This window comes from Psammomys obesus, unplaced genomic scaffold, assembly GCF_907164565.1.
Source record: "Psammomys obesus unplaced genomic scaffold, mPsaObe1.curated_primary_1811, whole genome shotgun sequence".
NCBI lineage: Eukaryota > Metazoa > Chordata > Mammalia > Rodentia > Muridae > Psammomys > Psammomys obesus.
Genome location: NW_026592666.1, coordinates 3,254,778 through 3,268,346, shown reverse-complemented (window position 1 = coordinate 3,268,346; position 13,569 = coordinate 3,254,778). Strand labels below are relative to the sequence as shown.

Genomic DNA, 13,569 nt, shown 5'->3' with positions numbered 1-13,569 from the left:
GAAGGAAGGAAGGAAGGAAGGAAGGAAGGAAGGAAGGAAGGAAGGAAAAGAAAAAAGAAAAAAGAAAAAAAAACTTGAATCAGAATAAACACCCATAAAAGCAAAGCAGGTCATTACTTTAAAAACTACAGGAAGCATAGTAGATTACAAGGTAGAGCTGTTGCAAACTAAAGCTACAACATGAGGTCAAGAAAACTTGGGAAAATTTCATAAATGAAATTCACATAGATTATATTTAAACACACACATATGCACACAAACAAATATCAAGAAAAAGGGAATTGAGGAAGATCAGAATATGGAAAATCAGAATATGAAAGGAAAACCATATTATATAGCAAAGCAGTTGTTGATTTATGGAATGTTAAAATTTGAAGACAATGAGTCTTTAGAAATGGTGAATCCTAAGAGACTGCCAGTTCTTTGTGGATGTAGCTACATTAGAAAAATGTTAGACTACTGGTAGAAAATGCTAAGGATTTTTAAAAAGATGGTACAGAAAAAAGCACCACATAAAGGAAAGAAATTAGAATTTATGGAATTCTCACAGAATAGATTCTAGAGGATGATGAACAAGGCCCCAAGATTCTGAGAAACTATATACACAGCTAAAAGAGTGTTGATGGGTATCTCTCAGAATTCTCAGATTCATGATGTTTGGGATGACACTACTGGAAAGTTCTGGAACCACGAAAAGCTAGAGCACAATAGAAGGACGTTGGTTCACTGGACTCAAGCTCTTGACATTACCTTAGGGCTCCCTTCCCATTTTGCTTTCCCTTCATTTTGCTCTCTGGCTCCCATAAAGGGAACTTCCTCCCCTATGCCTTTCCACCATACTGTGCTGCTGTGCTATGGGCTCAAACAGGACCTCTGAAACCAAGAGCCAGAACAAACGTTTCTGTCTTACAGGGCAAATCATCTGAAGTGTTCACTGTGTAACTAAACTAACACACGGGTCAAGGGAGGCTATAATATGAAGTCATTTTCAATTCTAGCTTCTGTATGAATTTCTCCATAAGAAGCAATCAGGAATGTGGTCCAGAAACAGAGAACCAGAAATCCAGGTCTAAACGGAAAGAGCTCTAGATTCAGAAGGCTTCAGTTAGATCTGAGGATATTTCACAGGTTTCAGTGGAAACAGAACAAAACTGATTAGTATTTTTAGTGGGCTTGAAAATGAAAGTTAATATTAATTTCATGAAAGATTTCAAGGAACCATGAGCAGGAGAAAGAATTGGAATAGTTTACAGAGAAATGAAACCAATAGAACCTTCTCAAAACATGTTGTAAGAGAAATGTAAGTTGGCTGCAGTACTCTACTTGGCCCAACAAGATACGCTGCAGTGGTAATCTAAATACTTATCACAGTTTTACCAGTGGATAATGATTATGAAGGAAATAATCATGCAAATGTACCTATAGGAAAGATTGAAAAAGTAATTAAAAATGACAATTATTTTCAGCAATGTAGGTTAAAATTGAAAATGGTAGCCATTAGTGCAGTGCACAAATTAGAGAATGGAAAATGCCTTCACTGCCCCATATTTACAAAACAACATATAGGTATGTATTTAAAAACAACTTAGCTCATGAAAATACAGTCCCCCCCCCCCCCGGGAACTGCAGTTATCTTGTTAATGTTGATAGTATCTGTTAATTCTTGGGCTTTCTTTCCCAATGTTGTTAGGAAGTTAGCCATGTTGAACATCTTACCCACTGCACCCCAGTCATCTTGGTGAGCATCCTTGTTAAGTCTTTTATGCACATATTACTGTGCAATATTTCCAAGGAAGCGTTGGGAGAAATGGCACTGCCCAATCAGGTCGTCATTCTGGTAAAGATGAACCACTTCCAAAAACACTGACAAATATTAATGCTACAAAACATGCTGTACATAAATAATGTTGAGTATCTTCTGAAGTGATTTTTTTTTTCACTTGGTTTTGTTGCATAAGCTAGAGCTTTCTGGAGAAAACCATTAGCCATAGTGGTAATAGAGGCACTGCTGACATCACTCCCGAGTTTACTGGGAATAGTTAGTGTTCTCTCCTCTGCGTGCATGGGGTAGTTTACTGGGAATAGTTAGTGTTTTCTCCTCTGCGTGCATGAGGTAGGGGGCAGATGTTACATTTGGTTTCCTTTGTTTATGAGGGAAAAGTTTCCCCCTTTTTAATTTTTTTGAAAGTTTCCTTATTATATGAAGCGTTTTAATTAAGTTGTATTTAAGGTTTCTCACTGAAACGAATGTTCGTGCACAGTATACACATTTTTGCTGTTTAAGTACATAGCAAAATGATTTCAGATTATTATTTTATATTACTATTTTATAACTAGAGGTTCGTATTAATGGATTTATGAATTTTAAAAAGATTTGAGTGTGTGTGTGGCCAGGTACATGCATGTGGATGCTAGAGATGCAGGAGGTTATAAGCTGCCTTACAGGGGTGCTGGAAACCAAACTCTGGTCCCCTAGAAGAGCTGTACCCACTCAGCTTCTGAGTCATCTCTTCAGTTCCACACTTATGAAATTTTAAAGCAGGAATCTGAATGGAGGGTTTGCCAACTGTGCGATACAAAATTCCACACAGGCTTTCAATTTTTCTTGCTGAAATATAAGAGACTGATTCTCGTACTTGATTAATTCAAGGTGTTCTCCTAAATAAACAAGACCCTTTCCCTCAAGCATGACTGTAAAAGACACACTGAGCTTAGAACCACGAGCTGTGCTCGAGGCTCCCTCCAGACCTCTGAGACAGGCCTGCTTTTCTTTTCCTCTCAGGGGCACTGCGGTTGCCGGCATCGTGTTTGGAGTTGTGTTCATCATGGGGGTCATCGCGGGCATTGCCATATGTGTCTGCATGTGTATGAAGAGCAGCCGGGGGGCCCGGGTGGGAGTCATCAGAGCTGCCCACGTCAACGCCATCTCCTATCCTGGTAAGCAACACGGCTCGCTTGTGAAAGAAGAAACAGGTTTGTTGGTGAGGCTCCACTCCTTCAAGAGACACCAAAAACTCTTACTGAAATAATTTTCTAGTGTATGTCCAAATAAGAATAGATTGAAGCTGTAGATTTGAGCAGAGATCTTGGTAAAAAGAAATAATTAATATTATGTTTCAATATAGTCATATTTTCAATGCTGTGTCATTAGCTACAATCATCAGGCAACCAGAATGAAGATAACTAGAAAATTTGCACCCATTGTGTCTGCCTGACAATGAATTCTGACAAGTAATTATGGAGAAAGCATGCAATCTGTCTCAATGAGCTGGCCTCTGAGGCAGTAGGTACATGTGTCTCTTGGGAAAGTACTGAAAAAGGTTCTTATAGTCCTCATTAAAAAAATATATCTTCCACATAATATTAATATCCTTAACAAAGAGCAAAGGTGATATATTAATAATTTGACAAATACATGCTGAGAATTTCTAGAACTTTTATATATTAATATATTATGTGCACGACATTCTGAGTCCAATAGTATTTCTATGTTACTTTGCATATATACCACACAACATATAAAAGGTGAGCATTTTTATGAACTCACAGTGACTGTAGTAAATATGAGTAAGATCAAGTCAGCCAAAATTCTGACACAGATGGCTAGAGGATCTTCAGCCTCCTCCCCCTACCAAGGAGCAATTGGGAGTTGATATAGATAGGGAGATTCATTCTTAATTGAAGCTGTGGCATAGTTTTCCCATAGCCATGTCTATATAGGTAGCATTAGCTGGAGAAAGAAAGAAAGAAAGAAAGAAAGAAAGAAAGAAAGAAAGAAAGAAAGAAAGAAAGAAAGAAAGAAAGAAAGAAAGAAAGAAAGAGAAAGAAAGAAAGGTTATATGCTGATGTGTCCCTTGTCCCAGGGTTACATAACCTCTGTTCCCAAACTGTTTCTCTCTAAGTTTAAGATTCATTTTCTCTCAGCACTCATTGGACATCCTCATCAGAATATCTAGTTACTATGCAGAAAGAACATGCTTAAAGCCACATTTCTCATTTTCTCTCCCTCACAACCTAGAGTTATATCATCTCTGCTCTGCTCTTCAGTCACAGTCTTTACGACAGAGGGTGAAGCTTTTCTAGTCTTCCAGCTCTCAGACCAACACCATGGAGTCACCATTGATTCTTCTCTTTCACTAAAATCTACATGCTATCTACAAGAAAAATATCTCAGCAGCACCTTTAGAACATATGTGTGTCTGACTACTTCTCATAAAATCTTTATGATACTGTTACTTCCTGAGTGGAAGTTTGATGGTTTGAGTGAGAATGGCTCCTGCACGTTCATATATATGAATGCTGGGTCCCAAGTTGGTGGAACTACTTGGGAAAGGTTAAGAGATTGAGGCCTTGTTGGAGGAGGTTTCAAAACTCCAGCCATTTCCAGTTAGTTCTCTCTCTGCCCCCAACTTGCAGATAAGGATGTAAGCTCTCAGCAACTTCGCCAGTGCAGTGTCTCACCTCCACAGCATGATGGTCGTGGACACTCCCTCTAAAACTTCCTTCTTCTATAAGTTGCCTTGGTCATGAAGTCTCTTCACAGCAATAGAAAAGAAACTAAGTGTCACATGGCCAGCTTTCACCTGAGCCTCTGCAGCAGTATCGTAACCTCTGCAGCAGCAGGACCTAATGCTTGACAACTTGGTATCTACGCTCAAGAAAGTTGTCAGAGCAACCCTTAAAGGTAGATGTTGAGTTATATCGCACTTTTGTATTCAAGATCTTACCTCACAGAAGACCCAAAGTCGGTGGTTTCTCATCTTAATCAATGCAAAAGACGAATTCTTCTTTATGAGAGTCCAAAGCACTTGGAGAATTATCCTTTCCCTCACATGAGCTTCATTTCTTTCTCTTCTTCCCTGCTACTCTGGATCCACAAGCCTGTTCCATGCAGTTCTGTGACAAACAGGACATGCTCTTATCTCAGGACTTTGCCTAAAATTTGGACTTACTTCATTCAAGACTCAGATTAAAGGTCAGTCTGTCCTCCTTTTTCTGCTCCTTTTTTCTCATGGTTCTTTTTGTCTTATACGAGAGCATGTATTTTACTACTAACTGTTCATCTTCAAACATTATTAACTCTATTAGGCAGGATTCTTAGTCTCTTTCTTTTACAGCTCTGTCTCAAACAAGTGAAAGAATTGAACTCATAGCAAGGACTCAGAGAACCTGACTGGTGAATGAACACAACTCACAACACAACTCTTGATTTTGTCATTTGTCAATATTCAGGAAGCTGACCTAAAGTTCCACCTAGGAATGTATACCTTCACTCACTAAACAGCAATTTGTGAGATCAGATATAGCTATTTTAATAGTGTTGTGGATATTATAAAGGTATGCAGGCTAAGAAAGCTGTAGATGAAACTATTTTTTATCCTTCACTCTCTTCAGCAATGTCCCTTTTTCCCCAGGCCAGTGTGTACCCAAAGAATACAAAGGAAACCCAACCAGAGACATCAGTTGGAGAGAAGGCAGGAACTATTTTGCAGACAGACATTCTAGGTTCACATTTGCTTGATCAAAAAGAAAAAACAAGGTTTAATTAAAATTAATTTTTTAAAAGGATATCTTAGTGTTCTACAGCTATGAAGAGATACCATGACTATGGCAACTTTTATAAAATAAGGCATTTAATTAGTGCTTGCTTACAATTTCAGGGGTTTAGTCCATTACCATCATGGCAGGGGAGCATGGGAACATGCAGGCAGACATGGTGGCTGTAGAAGTAGCTGAGCATTCTACATACAGATCTAGAGGCAGCAGGAAGAGAAAGCTCCTGAGCCTAGCTTGCGTTTTAGAAACCTCAGAGCCCACTCCCAATGACTTCCTTCAACAAGGCCACACCTATTTCAGCAAGGTCACACCTACTAATCCTTTCAAATAATGGCACTCTCTGGTAACCAAGCTTTAAAATCTATGAGTCTATGAGGTCCATGTTCATTCAAATCACCACAAACAATTTAAGATATTTCAAGAAACATTTTTATATGTTGTCTTTCTTTGCATTGACACTTTGAATGTCATTGTAAGGTTTTAATTTTTTTTTACTTTTGTTTCTAAGGATGTGTATGTGTGTGGAGGGAGTCTTATATGCCCATGAATACTGCTGCCACAGAGGCCAGAGGCGTTAGACTCCTGGAGGGTTAAAATTACAGGTGGTTGTAAGCCTCCTGATATAGGTGCTAGGAATCAAATTTAGATCCTCTGAAAGAACAATATACAGTCTTAACCACTGAGTCACCTCTCCAGTACTGACAGTAGAAGATTTTAAAATGTCCCTCTTAGTGCAAAGGCGTGTGTTTTTTGCTTGAGGTTTGAGGCATCAATTTTATGCATCATTTATATATGTGCTCTTCTGAAGATAATACAACTCTATACATGTAATAATGTTCTGTCTGGAGGTTCACACCCTGAATCTTAGTATATAAGCATCTCACAATCTTGAGTTGAAGAACATTATTGTTAAAGGTGGAGTGGGGGAGTGAAGAAATCACTGTTTGATACAGTGAATCAGAGCAGTCCTACACATCATTTCTGGAGAGGGTTTTTTTTGTTTGTTTATTTGCTTTGTTTTGTTTTTTTGAGGATTTCTAGAGAGCATTGTTTGCAGGGGCCATTTGTTCCTTGCAAAGATGAATAAATAAATAAATCTCAAATTCATTATTATTGATTAGTTAACTAGGGTACTCCAGCTGAGAGATGTTAAAAATGCTGACCTCAATTGTTATCCAGTCTACTGGAACATTCCATGGTTTGGTTTTTAAGAGGTAGGAGTGTAGTCATCTCAGTGTTTCACAATTCCAGAGATTCTAAGCCTTAGTTACTTGAATTTCTTTCAAGTTCCATAAAACAGCCAAACTTTACTCTTTAAAATCCCCCAGAGCCATTGAGAAATCAGTGCTGAGTGGTGACGAGATGGCTCCATGGCTAAGAGCACTGGCTGCTCCAGAGGACCTGGGTTCAGTCTCTAGTACTCACATAGCAGATCACAGCCCTCTGTAACTTCAGTTCCTGTGGAAAAAATGCCTTTCCCCAGCCTCAGTGGCACTCATTTTGGCCACAATGATACAAGCAGGCAAAACAGCCACACACATTTTTAAGTCGAAAGAAATAAAAAGAACTCACTGCGTCTGCCCCTCTATACTTACACTGAGGGTAGCCTACAGGCACATGCAATAAATGTTGAAGACTGTTGAGTTCTTGACACACATCCTTAGAAATTATGAATACAAATGTTAATTTGTTAATATGTTAATTATGAATACAAAATTTTTTTGTTTTTTTTTTTTTATAATAGTTATGTTTTCTCTGTCTGTGATAAAAACACTATGGGTTTATTTGGGGCTTATGGGAGCTGGGAGCTCACATCTTGAGCCACAAACGGAAAGCAGAGACAGTACACCAACAAGCAGCTTTGAAACGGAGAAGCTTGCCCTCAGTGACACACTTCCTCCAGCAAGGCCACACCTCTAAGCCTCACAAACAAGGCTACCAACTGAGACCAAGTAGTCAAATGCCAGAAACCATTGGTGGACATTGTCACTTTCAAATTATGCCCCTTAAAAAGGGGCAGACCGTCTAACTTGTACAAAATTGGACTACCAGAGGACTTCTGGTGGTTAGATAAAAAGCAGCATTTGTCAGGGCGGTCCCCATCTACAAGAAGGAGTTAATCCCCTTACCTCCACAAAAGGGATATATTATTCACCAATTAACATGAACCTGATTCTTTTAAAGTCCATGTTACCATCCTCATCTTTCTCTCCTTTTCTATCTTACAGTCCCTCCAACTCATGAGCTTACTTCCCTCCCCCAAGTACCCATTCTTCTTATAATCCTGTTATTCTCTAGGCTCCTGCTCTTGCTATTTTTACTATGATTTTTCCTATTCTCTATCCCCCACTGTTCTTTTTCTTTTCACAGATATCCCTGGTATGTACACTCTGCTAGCCAGTTCAGTCTACTTCCTTCTTTATCTGCTCTAGACTCTTCCAAATGCCTCTGGATGTTCTCTCTAATATTTACAATAAAAAAAAAATCTTCCCTTTAACCATGCCATTGAGCAGTCAGTCATGTTGGAGTATACAGTGGTGTTCATTTGAACCATTATATATGTGTTGTGTGATGAAGTAGAGAAGGAGGTACAGTTTCCTTTAACTTTTACTTTAAATTGGATCAAGGAAACTGTGATGAGGCCATATTTTTCCCAGAGAATACTATAATTCGTGGTATTTTGTATTTTAGTAATAAATACATAAAGTAAAAAGAAGAGAGCGGGTGACTATTTAGAGCAGAGGGCATTATCAAAGATCCACATCTTAGAGGGAAAGGTGTGTGTGAAGAGCTTGAGGATCTGAATTTAACTCCTTCAACTCACAGGAAGTTGGAAGGAGAAAACTGGCTCCGTAGAGTGTCCTCTGATCTCCATGTGTATGCTGTAGCACACATGTGCTCAAATACATACCATGTATACACAATGATGTGTTTACTTTTTAGATATCAGAGTCTAAGTATGAGACAGAGTTGGATCCCATACAAAAGCCTCCTTCAATTAGAGGCTTGGATTTGGTGGTCAGATATGAGAATCATTTCTTCTGTTTGCTCCTATTTTCTCAGTGCAATAGGAGCCCAGTCTTTTCCTGAGAGTGAAGATATGCTTGAGGTGAAGGAGAGTGAAGAAAGCAATCTCAGAATGTGGGACTGTGAAATTCCTAGTGTAATATATGCTTTCTAAACAACATCATCCAAAGGCCAACACATCTAAGAAAAGGTCCCTATTTTAAAGTGGGGTCAGTCTGCATGGTTGTTGTCTTATCTAACACATTAAGTTCCTGCATGTAGATTCAAAGTAGTTAAAATGTTGGACTCAATCGGAGCCTGGGCACCACCACGCAGTCATGTTGCTAGAGTTGTTACAATCAGCGCCTATGCCCTGGCAGCCCTAACAAGCTATGCTCAGCCATGAGTCCTCAATGGGCCAATTAAACAGACAATAAGAAAAAGCAAAACAAGGATATCTGTTCATTGTGACCACACTAGGAAGAGGAACAAATAAAGGCAGCCAGGGATCTCTTCCACTCCCCCATCAATCCATCCTCATCTGAGATGAGGCTGAGGTTTAACTAGAGAGCAAGAAGCATACACAGTTTAGCAGTCCTGGCCAAGATGCGGTCTTGCCCATCACTGACACATTCTTGTCTTGGCTCTGTCTCTCCTGCTAGGTGACATCACAGCTTGTCAGTCAAATTCCTCAGAGACAAGTTTCTCCTCTGGCTGAGATCAGGCTTCAGCCTTGTTTTCCCAGCCAGAGCTTCCTGGAGGGAATCCCAGTTGCTGTGGGTCCATGTCCTGACAGTCTTGTAGCCTAAGGAGACCTACAAGTGTCTCCCGTTACTCATTCTTCCCACCACGGTTACTATAGAGACAGAGAGATGTAAAAACCTAGACAGCAGATGCAAAGGAGTAATTTGAGTAACGGTGCATAAACACCAGGTGATAAAGACAAGAAGATAGAAGAGAGGTGGCATAAATATGAATTGCTTTCTTTACTTTGCCCTCACTATGTTGGAGATCAGCACAATGTCCAAGCTCAGTGAAATGAGTAGTCTAGAAAAATAGAAAGCAAAAATCATATTTTAAAAATAAAAATTTGCAAATGACAAGGAAGAGGAAATGATTATGAAAAGCATAAATGTCATAGGGATGTGAGGCAAGCTCACGTGGACATTTTAGTGAACAGGAATGGTAGCCACCAGGGGGTGGAAAGATAACTGTGGACCCTCCGCTAGGTTCTCAGTGAACAGATATTTGAGACAGGAAGGGTTGCAGATATCTGTAAGATAAAGAAATAGAATCCCGTGGCTTGTGGAGTACAAAAGAGTCCAGAGGCTTAAAAGAAAATAAATAATGGTTTGAAGAATGGCCTTAACATCACAAATCATGTGCATGCCCTGGGCCTGCAGATTGTGGGATGCAGAAGAAAAATAACTCTGGTTTGATGAAGACATCTTTGGGGAGGGAAATCGGATTTTTAAACTGTTTTATTTACCATTGATATTATTATTATTGCTTTTGTGTGTGTTCATGTGGTGTTTGTGGGTCTTGCATCTCGGCTCACATGCGGAGGCTAAATAATAACTCTGCTAAAGAATAATTCTCTTCTTGCAACTTTTTGAAGTTTCTGGGGATCAAACTTAGTTGCAAAGCTCATGCTTTAACACCTTGAGCCATCTCACCAATGCAAAAATCAAAATTTTAATCAGACGCAAATGTAAAGCTATTGTTCACATCATTCCCCTAGGATAGCAGTCTGATAGGATAAAATTCCTCTTCCTTCCCCAACCTCAAAATCCTCTGAGCCTGCAACAAATCCATTCTCCACGGGTCATATTTCTGTGAGAAATATCAGAGCTATCATGAGGAGGTGGCAGTTGACATGGAGCTTGCTGCTCAGGCGGGGACGACCTGAGCTGACTCTCCAGTAGGCAGGTGAGAAGCCAGGTAGCACCCTGCTTTTGTGATCCCAGACTCAGCTCCCAGGGGCTTGCTGGCCAGCTAGCCTAGCCCAACCATTCGTGAGTTCCAGGTCCTAGTGACAGAGTACGTCTCAAGGACTGAGAAGAAAACCCTCTTGGTTGACCTACACACAGTCATGCATGCAGACGCCACAGAGCAGACACAGAAAAGAATGTAGCCATCGTTAGCTGAAGGATCGATGAACCCGAATACACCTAAGACTTTGCTGAAGTTCAGCTTTGTTTTCCACTGAACACACAGCAAAGTGAGTTGGGGGAGCTTGGGACATTAGGCAGACTAGGTCAAAGCCCTCCTGCATTGACTGTCTAAAATGAAGGCTGGCCTGGGAAACTGTCCTTCTAATAGTGACACAAGGATGCAGGACATGATCTGACTTGTCCTGGTGTTATCAGAGAGGAAGAGGAACAAAGGGTTCTAAGATGATTTAGCGTCTTGTACTTTTGTGGAGGAGACGCAACAGCATTTGTGTGGTGTGTCAGAGGGTGGGGCAGTGGAAATCCTGCCAGCCACTCCTGAGCCCTTCCGTAAACTTTCTGATATGGGTGGGGCTCAGTAGGACAGAGTAAAATAGAGCTTGCTTGAAGCAACAGAACTAAAACTTGTGTGAAAAAAGAAGTTTTCACAAGTACATAAATTACATACATACAACGCAACACATACATATATACACACACACACATACAAACAGCACATGTGTATACACACATATTCACACACAACATGATTGACTAGTCCTATCAGATACTAAATCTATTTCAAATCAATAGTACTTAAGATACATTGCTCTGGCATGGACACACCTGGTCCACAGGACAGAGCAAGTTGATTTTCTAACAGAAACATAACAATATGAGCTTTGAGAATTATTTAATAGGCCACCTTTAGACATTTGGCTTAGCTTAGATTAAAACCTCAGAAGAAAAATAAACTTTCTTACAACATCTACCAAATATAAAGCTGTGGCTCACACCCCGGTAATCCCAGCATTCAGAGGACTGGGCCAGAAGGACCGGAGCTAGTCTGTACTGTTAAGTGTCTGATCATCCTCCACAACTTTATAGCAATGTCCTGTCTCAAAACTTTATAGTTATATAAAACACAGAGGGCAAATTTAGAAGTAGAATGGTTATGAATCAGAGCTGCAAAAATAAGACTCTTTATGCTTGCAAAGAACAGAACAGTAAAGGTGAAAAACACATTTTGTTATATACAACTTTTAAACTTTAGAATGTACAAAATGATGTAGTAAAATGAGCAACCCAGAAAATTTATTCTTTTTTGTTCTTTGGTTTTGCAGACAGGGCTTCACTATGTAGTCTGGAATTTGTCTAGAACCCCCTGTGTAGAACAGGCTGGCCTCAGACTCACAGAGATCTGCCTGTCTCTACCTGCCGAATGCTGAGAATAAAGGTGTGCACCACCACATCCAACTGACAAACTATTTTTAAAGTAAAAATATGTAATTTATAGCCTTGTTATTTTAATTATTCTTAACTCTAAGAGTCTAATTTATGAGTTACCAGACTGAAACAAAAGTGAATAAAGAGATCAATTACCCAGTCTGAGTTTGAAGCGCCAATTCAGAACATGGATGTTGCAAATCGCAACCTTGATCAGAGAAATGATGGCAAAAGATAGCTATCTTTTTCTCATTTATCAATTCTTTAATCTGACAGCCTATCTGTGTCATTGGCATACTGGTGTCTGTGGGGGATTTCACAATTTAGGTTCACCATGGCATGCATTTGCAAATAATAATACTTACACACTGTTTACATCAGAAGATTTCTAGAATTTTTATTCCAAAGAAGTCATTCAGAACAGTAATGTCTCCAGTGAGAAGATGTTTGTCAGTTGTTTATAATAATAATAATGTTAACCTCAGAGTAGGTGACTATAAAGTAAAATAATATATACCCAGTAATAATAAAATTCAGGGAGAATACACAGAAAACAAGTAGTGCTATGATGTGAAGTGACAAAGATGGTGTCATTTTATGCAACTGCAAAGGTGTGAATGTGTAAATGACAAGAGGTGTGGGTGTGATAGCTCATTAACAGACTCTAGTGACGAAGTTCAGGATGATCTCCTTCTACATCCATATTTTCTGCATCTTTTGAAATATTACTTGAATATGTTGAAAACTGTACATTTCTTCTCTAAATTTCATCTTTTCTCTCAGTATCTATCTATTTGTTTGTTTGTTTGTTTGTTTATTCACCCACAGCCAGTCATTTTTGAGATAGGATTTAGCTGTATACACTAGGCTGACCTGGAACTCAGTTTATATTCCAGGCTCGCCCCAAAATTGAGATCCTCCTACCTCAATCTTTCAAATGCTGGGATTACAGATGTACACTATCATGCCCAACATCAGGTTTTTAATATCATAGACACTTTGTATATGACGTTGAAGATGAATAGCATATTTATCCTACTTATGTCAGAGAACCGGAATACCAGATACACAAGAGTTTCAAAGGCTCCTTCTTTAGAGAGGAAATCATCTAGAAATCATATGCTCAACTGAAAGGAACAAAACCTCTTAATTAGGATTAATTAGGACTTCCAAAACGGATACCTTGAGCATCTACTTCCTATGCGATCTTGCTGTCATGAAGAAAGATAACACTGTCCATTACACAACACTGTTTCAGACATGTCCTCCAGTGACTGTATTGCAAAAAATGCAGCACTTTCATGATGAATAGGCCTGGAAGAACCACTCTCCAGAATCACTGTCATTTCATCATTGTTCAAAGGGTCGTTGAAAGAAAGAACATTGTTTCATAGCTGATGTTGCCATGCTAACACACAGCAGCATGAAACGTAATGATTCTCAGGGAACTGTCTGCCACAGTGTTCATGCCAGAGCAGGGCATCAACACATTGTCAAGGATACACACACCACGCATAGGTATGTGACAGAGGAGGTAAAGGCAGTTTGCTTGCGCATTAGCTAGTCTGTGCCAGGGGCAGGAGAAACTTAAAGGTAACAAGGTGGAACCACCTGTTTACAAGAGCCAGTG

At 39.5% G+C, this 13,569-nt stretch overlaps 1 protein-coding gene across 1 annotated transcript in view; it reads left to right on the top strand.

Moving 5' to 3' along the window:
- The window catches only part of Cyyr1 (cysteine and tyrosine rich 1), a 99,488-nt gene that overhangs the window by 78,311 nt on the left and 7,608 nt on the right, over positions 1–13,569 (top strand). Inside the window, exon 3 of the mRNA XM_055615006.1 lies at positions 2,783–2,937. Coding sequence (XP_055470981.1) covers positions 2,783–2,937 — 155 coding nt within the window. The remainder of the gene's footprint in view (positions 1–2,782; positions 2,938–13,569) is intronic.